Here is a 13,203-nt window from a genome sequence, read left to right on the forward strand (position 1 = left end):
TCATGTAATGGTGTTTACAGTAGTACAGTTGTACTTGCACATTCCCTTCCTGCCAAGAGTATTGATAACAAGAAATGCCCTGGTAATGTTTGCAAAATGTCATTCATCATACTAAGCACCGAAGTTAAGATGTACTTTGAGTATCTCTGCACAGTGAGTAGAGTGCTTTGATGATTTGATATGAATCTTAACTGAAGTAAGAGTGTCATATTCATACAGCCCCCAAATAGTGTAAAATTGTCTTTGACTTTAACACTACATTGTAAGTGAAGTAAATTTTTGGCCATGCATATAAGGGTACCAACAAAAATATGTACTTTCCGCTTTATTTACCACCAGCAATCTGCTGCATGGGATCTTGGAGGACCAACTGGCTTGCTTCCTGGTGTTACCAAACCGTATCCCACTCACCCTGATTGACAGTGTAGACATCAATGATCTCAGATACCCTATGCCTAAGGTAAACCTTGTCACGAGACTCACTGGAACTACATTCACACAAACCCCAAATTAGTGGTTTTTGAAAATCAATTTTTGCAATGGGATCCTAAAATCGTTAATTCATGTATGTGGACACACAAAAAGAAGTGAACTCTTGTGATATGCATCACTATGCGAAAATCTATTCCCCTTGATTCAATCTATTTTCAAAATCTTGTGCAATAATTTGCCCTGTATGGCATGTTTGAATGCCACGTGAAAAAATGATCAATATTTAAAATCCTATTGTTCAACTTGGCACACAAGGTTTAAACACCCAGATGCCAAGGTCATGCTCCAGCTATCGTTCAGGCGTGCCAGTCTGGAGCTTCAAAATGCTTTGATTTGCAGCCAAGTGATTCTTTGATTTTGCTGCAACTGAACAGTGACAAATAGAATTGATTTTCACATTGTGCTGCATAAACTAAATGTGGCTTTAGTGTCTGTTGATGCTGGATTCATCTTCAGCCAGGGATCTCCTTACAATGATGGAAATGATAATCACCATAGTAATGGTAGATTCATATAGTGCTTGATAGAGAAGTTTTCAAGTGCTCTAATGTATTGAATTACAGTGACTGTTTACAGCGATGAGTTCAAAGGATTCTCAAATAATGCCAATTATGCTGGTGTGACCTAGTTTTGCATTCCAGACAAACTGGATTGCAGTGAATCTCTATGAGCAAGGACTTGGAATGCACTTTTGATGGTCATAAATCACAAGTCAGAAAGGCTATTGCCAGGGAATTATTTCGTTTTGCAATCTATTTTCGGCTAATAAGACATTATGGTTCAGTACTAGTTCTTGTTGAAAGTGTATCTTACAATCTATTGTAACTAAAAGTGGAATAAAAGCTTTTCTCATATAGCATTGCTTGTATGTGTTGTGGCAGTGGAGGGCATCTGCACATTAAAAAATATTGCACAAAATACCGGTAACTGTATCTCAGGAGACTGAGCCAGTGTATGAGAAGTAAACAGATATCTTAGAAGCATTTCTCATTGACTTTTTCATCAAATTAGGTGGCGTACTTGTACATATGTATTAACACATGCTATAGCCTATCAAAGTGTAGTGAGATGGATTGAAGATAATACTAATTGGGCTGGTATGTACATGTATATATAACTTACAAGGACAGTCACATTATATTTAATTACTGACCTTATAATAATCCTGTAAGTACACATTTCTGTCTCTTATCATGGTGGCATTCCTTCCTGTTTAACAACAGTGCTTTTTTTTTTGTCAAGCACTTCAGCAAGTATGGCACCTGTCATGTTCTGATAAAGTGTTGTACTTTGTGGCCCGTGATAAGATTCCTGTGGTGCTCTCAGTGTTATTTGAAAGTCTTAAAGCTACATTCTAAGCATGGGAAATAAACACACACACACACACACACACACACACACACACACACACACACACATATGTCTTTCACAATTTATTAGACGGGGGGGGGGGGGGGGGGGGGGTTAGGACTGCTGAAAACTGCTTTGAGCCAGTGGGGTTCAATGGAGTCAAAAAATTTTATCTCTTGACAAAGATTCTGCTTGGATCAAAACCGTAGGCCCACAATTTATAAGTTGATTTTGCTCTATGTTAAATCATCTTTATTGCCCATTGTCTATCACCCTTGATGATGCAATGCATTTATGTAAAAATTAATGATGCTAAAAGAGAGTATTGACACCACCAATCAAGCCATCAAGTATTTCAACTGAGTAGTGCTTGCCATCACCGAATGCATCCAATAAAATGTGTTTTTTCCCATATTTTATATCCTTGTGTAATATCTCCTCTGTTTAGCTGATTTATGCTAATTACCTGCAAGCCACAATCGAAGGTTCATTTAAGGCCACAAAAGTCAGCCTTGGCAACACTTTGCAATAGGAAACACATGTTATGACAATCACCCTGTGATATAGGAGGAAGTGAGACCTTCTCAAGGTTGGCCTTGAGTTGATTACCATCGATGACAAAATACATTGTGCCAGTGAGTGTGCACACATTCCCAAGGGGTTTGATAAATGAAGTTCAGTTCCAACAAATATAGAAGAACATGGTGTAGGAATCTTGGAAGTTGCTTTCAAAGTTCATTCATTTTTTTTAAATTTATCTTGTTTTTTAAGAGCAGAACTTTTGCAACAAAGTGGATTATTCTATACACTGAATTTTGCATATTTTTTGATGCTCGGGGCCCTGTTTTATCAAAAGATAAATTTAACGTTAAGTCAAAATAATCTATGATCATCCTCTCAAATCAACTCTAAGTCCACTTAATCTATGATTAACTTCCAAGTCCACTTGAAGTCCGTCTTATCAAGACACCCAGAGTTGACATCAACTCCAACTTCCTAAAAAATCAACACATAAGTTTTCTCAACCGCTCCAAATCTATGATTAACTTAACAGGTGATAAATATCAACTTTAAGTAGAAACAGTCTAGGTAGACTCAATTGTAAGGCAATTTACAGAAGAAAGATGACTGTCACACTTTCCTAGTCTAGCTGGGGTCTTGTCACAAATGTTTGTCTGTTAAATGCTAACCTTTCTCTAACATTTTGTTGCGTTTCTTTCATGTAATTATGGTCTTTTCCTTGCATGAAATTCACGATCGGCACGCATTGCTTACGCAAACACCCTCGACAGCAGTCGCAATCCCAGCCTGCGCGCCCGCGCCTCGGCACGCCGTCCGCCCGCCAATCAAGCTATCGCCAGCAAGCAAGTAACCGAGTACAGTACTGGAACTGGAACCACGACTGTGTGTAATGCATATCTTGCCAAAGTAAAGAACCCATATGCGAGGAAACCAGTGATTTCTGACGTGCGTAAGCCTACGTAGAGCTAGCTCGGCAATAGATACTAATTAAGAGTTTAGTAGGCATATACAGAAAATAAAGAGTTTAATTCTATATAGCACCGAGTACGAGTACGACAGTAACTTGAGATCCAGCTTAACGTTAGGCCCAACTGGTTATAGATAACGTTCAGCGAGTCGTTTGTACTTACCGTAACACGTAGTGGCGTACTGCTGATTAGAGCGTCTAAGTCATTCTAGAATTTCGACATTTTGATGATGTAGACTTGCGATCTATTCTTTACAAAGCCGATCTGCGCCGTAGAGGTAAAAACAAGCTACTGTAATCACCACACTCTAAGTTTCCATAATCCTACACGTAAACACACAGGACTTCAGCCTATTGAATTAAGACTTGAAGTAATCCTACGTATTTGCGAATCTTTACGGTACACGCGTACGCAGATTTTCGTTGAGCTCGGGATGTGCTAGATCTATCGACCTACTTTTTTCAATACAACGCAAAACGGCGTATTTTGCGGTTTTGTTGCAAACTTAATACTTCTAATTCAGCGGCTGTATAGCGCTAATAATACTGCGTCGCACTAGCAGACTACGAATCCGTGGCCATGGCAAACAATCATGTTTTTGTTGTTTGTTTTGCTTAATGTATTGTTTTGTTTTTAAGCAGACAGTACCGGAAACCAGCCTCGTCCCGTGTTTTTAGTTTTGACTAAATCAATAATTAAGTCATGGTGATGAGCTATAACTATAATCGACTATTAAGTCTCTTCGTAAAACGGAAACTTGCAGTTGATTTAAAGTTATAGCAGACTTCAAGTTGGATAAAGTTAGCGTTGATTTCACAATCAACGCTAACTTTATCTTGATAAAACAGGGCCCTGATGGGGTAAAAGTTTTGCACAAATTCTATGATGTGCACCATCTGTGGTACATGTAAAACACATATTTTAGCCCCTGAAGATAATGGTACACTATATCCTTTGGAAGTATTGTAGATGAAATTTACTGAAAGAAAGGCATGGGCAGCAGTTACACAGACCACCCTGAATATTTAAATCTTACTGAGCTTATGCCTCCATTTGACAGTGTTTACACAATGCCGCTCATGAATTATTTTGATGATATGTTTGCAGGGAGTGTTACGCATCACAGCAGTAGAAGCAAGAAACCTGGTGAGGGCCGATGTGGGTTTCATCAAGAAAGGAAAGTCTGACCCCTACCTCAACATCAATGGTAAGAGACAGCTGCAGTAATTGTTATTTTTCTGTACATGGTTTGATCTAGCTGACCTGAATCAGTGGAGATAATTACAGTGTTTAGGAATTTTGAATTCAGTGTTATTTCATGACACACCCACTTCCTGTAAGCAGTGGGTTAACCCGTTGAGGACGTGTCTCGAGTATACTCGGGCAAACGTCTATGGGAAATGCGTGTTGTAGCAAAATCAGTCTGTCCTCAACAGGTTAAAGACCCAGCAGCATGGGGGAGAGAAGGGTGGCTCAATGGAATCAATCTTCATTTGCTGCATACCGGGGGTACACTTTGGACATGAAAAATAACATCATGACTAGGGCAGTCCTGCTAGTGAATATGTGCACCCAGGCTTGCCGTCATTGATAATGTTTGAGTCCAGTCAATATTCTTCTGCTGCATTTTTGCTGGGTATAAAGCTGAACAAGATTTGTTACAAAGATTTCGAATTTATCTGAGTTGGGCCAGCCTGCCCACTGCATGGTCTCCCCCATGTTACCAGGTCTGTAACACTGAGTCACAACAGAGAGGATGTATGATCATTTCATTATGGTACAGTAAACAGTCCAAGAGTTGGAAATGAGAAATATAGATACTGTATATCATCTAGAATAAAGAGACAAAATAGGACAAAAGCACTGTTCACATTCAGAACATCAGTATTGTAATATTTTCGTAAAGTAAATGATACATATTTCTTGTCAGAAAACCTGGCTTTGGTTGCCATTATACTTGGTTTAAAGCACAGTTCATAGGACAGAAAATAGCATCATGTGAATTACTTGAGCATGCAATGGTGCAGTGTGATTCTATTGTGTAGAATATCACTGTCTAGAAAGTGAAACTTGTTTGGAAGCAGCCAGAGTACCACTGATATCCCCTCCCCAGAAATTAGCCACCTCTTTTGCCAAGATTATTCCCAGGTGAAAAGATATATAACATAATAATGTTTACTTGACTGAGAACATTGTTACATAAAGTGTATATCAGACTCCCAAGGATATCTACCATCAAAGTCATATACACGCACACACACACACACACAAAGAAATGCAAAGAAAAAGAAAAGTGTGAAAGTATCATCTTTTCCCATCTTTTTCAAACTTTCATTCCCTGAAGGTATCATCAACCTGATTTTTAATTTGAATGGCACAAGTGCAGAGTTGTAGTATGTGCATTGGTAGCAGCTATAAAGGGACTTGATAATCTTAAGTCAATCCACATATTGTATGTGGATTGAACGTGGAATACAAGTTAAATATCTATCCTTCATGTTGTTTTTCTAGTTGGTATGCAGAAATTCAAGACTAAAGTGATTAACAACAATCTCAACCCTGTGTGGAACCAGACATTTGAGGTATGTGTTTCTCTTTGCTTGAGTGTTTTTACCAGCAGGTTAACCCGTTGAGGACGAGTTCCGAGTATACTTGGGCAGGTGTCTATGGGAAATGCGTGTTGTAGCAAATCAGTCCGTCCTCAACGGGTTAAGAGAGGGAAATGGCAATACCAAAACACAGTGAACATAATGTCTTGAAAATGCCATGTACGCGTACAGATAAGATGTGTACCGTTCACAGCCATGCTCTAGCCCAGACCAGCGAGTCTGTAGAATGTAAAGTGCCTATTTTGGCATCAGATGCTTCTGTGAGTTAACTCCAAATGCACTGTACAACTGTAGTGCTTCCTGTTTACAGCTGGGATTGTAATACTTTAACAGCTGATTGCCTCGTGATTTCTTTTAGTGTGTTCCAGGTTTAGTCAGCATCTGACCAGGCCATAGCTGTGTAGTGTTTTCTGGAATATGTAGAGGGGGCTTACAGTCATTTTCTGGACGAGTGTATTTTTATTCATTTTTTTAAATATTTTTGTTGCCCTCTATATAGATTGAAATTATGACCTGCACATTTGGCAGATGTACAAGCCAACAGAAGACATGTGTTAGCTTATAGTGTATGAAATAGTGAGTCATGCTTATAGAAACTTGGAAGCTTGCCTTCTTAATTGGGTTACCATTTGAAACTGAAAAAGAATATAATGTGTAGCACACTGAAACAAGATGCTTGGTGTGTGGTTCCCTCAAGCTAGAAAAGAAAAGATAGAAGCTTCACATATTTGACTGGTAGTCATTTGGAAAGAGGGCTTCTCCCAAAATGTTATATTGTGAGTGTGATCAGCAGTGGGTGGGGAGGATAAGTTGTTTCAGATATGAGACTTTGAATCTGTAAATTATTGGTCATAGTCACATACTTGTAATTCATGTGCTGGCGGTTACTTTAGTATTGCACGAAACACTCAAATAGTCAAGTTTCCATTAAATCAGTAGTGTCTATAAAAGCAAATCAATAAGTGCAGTAGAAGCATGCATGTAAATATGAAGTGAAATCAATCATAATTTTTCTCCTGTCGTAGAAATGATTTCATAGGCTTGTTGAGATAGGTTTTAGAATAAACACGGCCATTGATGATGTGACTTGATGAATAGCTTATTTTTGACAACCATCAATTTATTTCCAACATAAAATCCCTCATACTACGTTCTTACAATTTCTCTCAGCTGTGCAAATTGTTCTGTGAAAGATTATTTAAGTGCACAGTTAATGACGAATGGTAATATTAAGACTCTCCAAATGTTGTAATGGTGATTTATATTACATTCTCATGATGTTATTTCACAGAATGTGAAGTAATAGCATAGATTATGAATGCTTGATAAATATCAACGTCATGCCAATCATTTCCATCCAAATCCACACAGGACAGTTCTCTAATGAGTCAATAGTTCTGAGATATTACCTTATGTGGCATTTTGACCTCTTCTTATTATATGCTGTAATTTATTGAGAAGGGGAGAGGCTGGAAACTGTGTATGAATGAAGCAGAGCTGCCAAGTTCCCCTGATTCTGCAGAGTTTCCCTGAAAATGTCAAAATCTGTTCATGTTTGAATAAGAGAATATGAAAATCTCCCCGATTTGGAAATTATTTTTGCCCATTGAAATGCATGTAACACACAGATATCTCCCCGATTGCTGTGTGGAATCTCCCTGATTTGGATGTGGGAATGTTGGCAGACCTAGTGAAGTGATTATAGGGCAGTACATGGCTGATTGTCTAGTCTGTTGATGTTTACCTTGGTAGGCCTTGGTGTTTGAGGAACATGGACAGACCCTGGATCTGGATTGCTGGGATGAGGATCCAGGAAGCAAGGATGACCCTCTTGGCAAGTAAGTCACTCCCAGTCCACTTTCCCTTCCTCTCACACCCCAGACACATACCTGCAATAGGCTTTCATATACATAATGAACATACTTTTTTTTCCCCAATAAATATTTACTACCTTACAATAGCCATGTCAGCTGCACATTTACATCAGACTGTGGTCAGTTAAACAGATTTATCAGGTGCCAATATGCCAGGGCATTAAATGATGTACTGATATCCAATTGCTCAGCACTTATCATATTTTTAGTGAAGTATTTGATTCTCTTGTTTCATTTCCTTCTATTAGCAGTAATGTTAATTATCGTTTTTGTACACAGTTTAATGATCCTTAAATGTTACAAAAAGGAAAAAAGAAAAGAAAAGAAAAAAGTCATTGTTTTGTTTGTTTGCCTTTCCTCTCTGCTTAAAATCAAGTTGAGAAATGTTTGACCCTGGACAGTTAATACAGAGTAAATGGAAGCTGTGAGTCCAGTAGGAAACCAAGAATGAGTTGATCCCTGACACACTGATGAGTTGATCCCAGCCTGGTAGACTCTCCGTGTTGATCCCTGTCTGCTAGGCTCGAATGAAATGATGCCTTTTACCTGGACGAATAGAATCAGTTGATACCTTCTTTTAAACAGTGTTCAAAATTTAATGTGAACAATTGGACCTGTTACAGACTACAGGAAGAATCCCCCTTCACCTCAAGGAGAGGTACAGTAGTTGTTGAACTGGTTTGCATAACCAGGGCTGCCTGCACACGCACACACACACACACACACACACACACACACACACACACACACACACACACACACACACACACACACACACACACACACACACACACACACACACACACACACACACACACACACAAAAGACCAAGAACTTGTATGATTATGTATAGTATGATCATTTTAATGCATCCATTGGTGAGTGTACCTGATATGTACATATAACCTTAAAGAAAAACAAAAGTACTAAAGCTACACAAGCTCTTGAACAGTTGTCACATAGTTACACTAATTTTGTATAATCTCATTTAACATTGTGAATTTGACGATTTTGTAAATGCACATGTTTCTGTTTTACAGCATCAGCATCGACATCCATTACATCTCCCGGATGGGAACCTTTGACTCAGTAAGCTGAAATCTTGACCTTTACAGCAGTCAATTTGTTTGCCTACATGTACTGCTGTCCCTCTTTGATTTAATAGCAGTTAAATAGAGATAAGGAGTTTGCCTTGATAGCATAAATCGGACATTATGCATATTGATGTCATTTTGTCATTTAAATTAGTCATACAAATTTGTTTGCCTACTTTTATCACTATGTCATTTAATAGCAGTTATTCAAAGATAAGGAGCTTGCCATGATAGCATAACTTCAACATTATATGTTGACTTTGCAACACTGTGAATTACTGTATAATGCCTCCTAAATTGATCTGATGACCTTGATGTAATCATTAATATCCCTGTACTATAATATTTGAAACTTTGTACTTTCATTGTTCCATTTTCTTGGAAATGGCTCAAACTCATTCATTTGTTTAAGAAGTAATATGTTTTTCATGTTGAGGAATGTGTATCAGTTAGTCATTAATAGTTGTAAAGAATGAATATGAAAGCTATTAAAGCTTGTTTGCCAAACAGCTCTAGCATAAAGAATATTACTGTTTGAATTGAAGAAAATAGGTAAGGTAATGTCAGTAGACAAAGAAATGAACATGTCATCATATGTTTTATGTCTTGTACAAGAGGGCACATCGGCAAACACTGGAATTTTGAGCAAGAATTATCAGACCATATGCAAGAGATTTTTTTTTTTTTTTTTTTTTTTTAAGGAGAGTTTTAGACTCGCTGTTAAAGTGTGTACATTGGAATCACAATCGTAGCTAAAGGAAACATTGATGTGTGTGTGTTCTGAGACAGGACACCTACATGTATGTGCCAAATGAGGCTGTTGGTTGCTCCCCATGCAGGGTGATACATAACTTTACCACTTGCCCGGTCGGGCAAGCAGACTTTCAAATTCGCTGCAAAACACTTTGCTGACCACTAATTCTATTTGCCCAAAAAGAAACAGCAATTTTCTTTTGGCTTCTGTATGGTTGACTTTGGGAGTTTGTTGGGGGGGAATAAGGGGAAAAAAAAGTTGCTTCAAGACTTTTTACTTGCCCCATTTGGGCAAGCATTTCTTCTCAGTGTTCAAAAGCACTTGCCCAAATTTGATTTTCACGTGCCTTGGGTAATCGAGCAAATGCTTATATAGTATCCTGCCCCATTTTAACTCTGCCATTCCTAACAGCCACCTGTTTGAGTAGAATGTCAGTAGCATCTTGTGAATGTAACCCTGAGAGAGTTAACCCATTCTATCGTCATTCTATAGTGGCTGCCTCTTGAAGACATCAAACATGGAGACCTTCACCTCAAGCTGGAATGGCTTGTCCCATCAGAGAACTATGATGTCATTTCTGAGGTAATGACCTTCAACACCATTCATTATTTGTGTTTTTTTTTTTGTGTGTGTGTTTAAAAGATAATCTTTGTAGACATTTTATGTGGACCATTATCTAATCAGCCACTTTTGTGATGTCAACTTTATGTACTGACACTATTTACATGGATGAACAGGAAGACGAAGGAAAAAAAAAATCCATTCTTACTTTGAATAAATAAAACGGTCAAATATAATTGATGAATTAGTTGAACTGATTGTCTTGTGTGGATTGAAAATTAGCTGAATTTATGTTTAAACCATTGCACTATGAAACATTATAACCCACCTCAGCCTAAAAGCTGGCATATTTGCATATATTCCGTGCATAGAACCCCAAAACAATTGCGAAGAAAATTTTACATGGCAACTTAAATTTGTATCAATTGCTTGCTTTGATCCAGGCGCAAATATTCTGCCCAGAAAGACATACAAACTTGTTTTGATATATCTGCTTCACTCTGATTGTAATAACATTGTAATAAATCTATACAGTGTTCTTATGTACATTTTTACCTTTGTGCCTTCAGATTTGATATTTTCCTTATTCAAAAAAAAATTAATAGTTGTGTTTTTAACAGTTACGGCAAACACACACTTTTTGTGTTCCTTCTTTACAGCAAGTTGCAGACTGTGCTAAAGTGTCTTCACCAACATCTACTGAGCTCCTGTCGTGTGCTATTCTGGTGGTCAAACTGGACTCAGCCAAAGACTTACCAGTCAGTACACAACATCTACTCTGTCAATAACAATCATGTTATCACGTACCATGTAACTATTACATCTAAACTGAATAATGTGCATCTCGAACTGTGTCACCTCTAAGCACATTGTGCAATTTACAAGAATATATCTGTTCAGCTGAATAGTAGAAGTTTTAGCTCAGATGTCTACTTTATATGATCATATTTTAGCAGTGTACACAAACATGAATTGTGTGCTTAATACATGTACACCATAAGATCCTGAATGGTTTGTTGATTTTATGTCTTATATAACATTATGAATATACTATCAGTGCAATGTCTGTCATAAGTAAAAGGATGTGTAAGTGAACAAAGACAGTTGACATGGTGAACATACTATCAAGCAAACTTCACATAAACTTAGGCTCAGGTGAGCTGTTGCAATCATTCACCATCCAGCATCCGTCATATGTAGCCTTCGTCCGTAGTCCTTCGTCTGTCGTGTGAACTTTTCTCACACATTTTCATCTTTTTGAAAACAGGTGGCTCGGTATGAACAAACTTGCCAGGAATCATGGAGGAGGGGGGGTGGGGGGGTTGGGAGGGGGAGGGTATCACAGTTTGAACACATTTTATTTGGGTGTTGCCTCCCAAATTGGCTGATTTTCATACTTTTGGACATTATCAGCTTCTTTTATTTGGGTGTTAGTTTCATGAAGTTATTTTGGGAGATCATGAAATGGCGACAGAATGAAAAATTGCCCTTCATGGACATAAATACATAGCAATTACCATGATAAAAATCATGGGCATACATTCTTGTGTGGGATTTGAACCCATGATCTCCTGATTGCTAGACAGATGTCACCTCCTCTAGACTACTGAGGTTCTGCCGGATAGCCAGTGATGATGCTGATCCCTTATGGCAGCTGTAGTGTTACAGCATATTTATTCACATATTAGAAGGTTAGATTGATTAGTAAACTGACAGCCAAAGGTTGTATTTTGTCTCTCTTTGTTTGCTTTTTTTCTATATGGAAGTCATCATTCCTATCATTGTTTGTAGCAACATTGTTTTCAAGTACAATTAGGATGGGAGAATCATTTAGGAATGATACAAAAACAAACCTGACATCGATACACTTCTGTCCGCTATTACAGCAAAATCCTTTAAGGGATCATATAGTTTTTGTTGAGACCTAATTTCAGGTTTCTAACATTTTTTGGTAAGATAATGAGAAACCTCTTATGAAATATGAAAGAACATGTAATTCCATTAGGAATGCAATGTTTATTTGGTGAAAATTGATTTTGAAATGGCTGAGATATCGAAAACAGAGCGATTCTAATAAAGTGTGGAAACCACCTTTTATTACAATTGCTTTGTTTTACTTTGTTTTTGTATGTTTCAGTCATTTCAAACTCAATTTTCATCAAATACACTTTGAATTCCTCTTAACATGGTATGCTCTATACTATTTCATAAGTGTTTTCTTGGTATCTCGCAAAAAGTTACAAGCCCAATTCTCATCTCCACTAAGACTGTACAATCCCTTTAACCTGTTCAGGACAAGCTGATTTTGCTGTAACACATGTTTCCCATAGACACCTGCTGAGAATACTTGGCACTGAATCTGGTGCTTTCTTCATACAGTTTTCTATGTAAGATTTAAGATAAAAGATATGTATATGAAAATTTATGTGACTTCACATCCCATTACAGGTAAAAAGGACTTCTCAATTGCGTCGCTTTTCAAAGCATGCTCAAATACCTTACTATGAGTCAGCGGTAGGTGTGACGCAGTCCAAATTTGCCACAACAACAGCAAATGCTTTGCTGTATTGCGCAATGCATGATCACAAAAAAAGAATTAGAACAAAGTAGCAAATATGTTTCACAAAGAATTAGCTGTGCTATGCTTACCCAGAATTCATGTCATTTCATAGCTGATATTAAAAAAAAAAGAATCAAACAAAGCTCATGAATTTTTTTTTTTTTAAAACCCCAGATTAAATATTTGACCAGAATTTATAGCAATCTTTAAATATATGTATGGTACATCCATGTAGTAAGGCAGATCAATTTGCCAGGTGTATACTCAGTTATGTATTAATTGGCAAGATACAAAATGGTATGTAAAGACATATCAGGAACAGTAGTATAATATGGAATGGCATAGTATCCCTAGCCTTATTCATTTTAATTAAGCCCCATTAGTAATGATACCAGCACATTTTGTGTGTCACACCAGC

At 37.6% G+C, this 13,203-nt stretch overlaps 1 protein-coding gene across 1 annotated transcript in view; it reads left to right on the plus strand.

Moving 5' to 3' along the window:
- Positions 1–13,203, plus strand: part of LOC139738746 (extended synaptotagmin-2-like) — an 84,046-nt gene that overhangs the window by 45,028 nt on the left and 25,815 nt on the right. The window contains exons 9-15 of the mRNA XM_071649385.1: positions 340–460; positions 4,440–4,539; positions 5,844–5,914; positions 7,694–7,779; positions 8,857–8,905; positions 10,157–10,246; positions 10,885–10,983. Coding sequence (XP_071505486.1) covers positions 340–460; positions 4,440–4,539; positions 5,844–5,914; positions 7,694–7,779; positions 8,857–8,905; positions 10,157–10,246; positions 10,885–10,983 — 616 coding nt within the window. The remainder of the gene's footprint in view (positions 1–339; positions 461–4,439; positions 4,540–5,843; positions 5,915–7,693; positions 7,780–8,856; positions 8,906–10,156; positions 10,247–10,884; positions 10,984–13,203) is intronic.

Source organism: Diadema antillarum, unplaced genomic scaffold (assembly GCF_040938485.1).
Source record: "Diadema antillarum isolate AM-2024a unplaced genomic scaffold, OU_Dant_1.0 seq00000767_RagTag, whole genome shotgun sequence".
Taxonomy (NCBI): Eukaryota; Metazoa; Echinodermata; class Echinoidea; order Diadematoida; family Diadematidae; genus Diadema; species Diadema antillarum.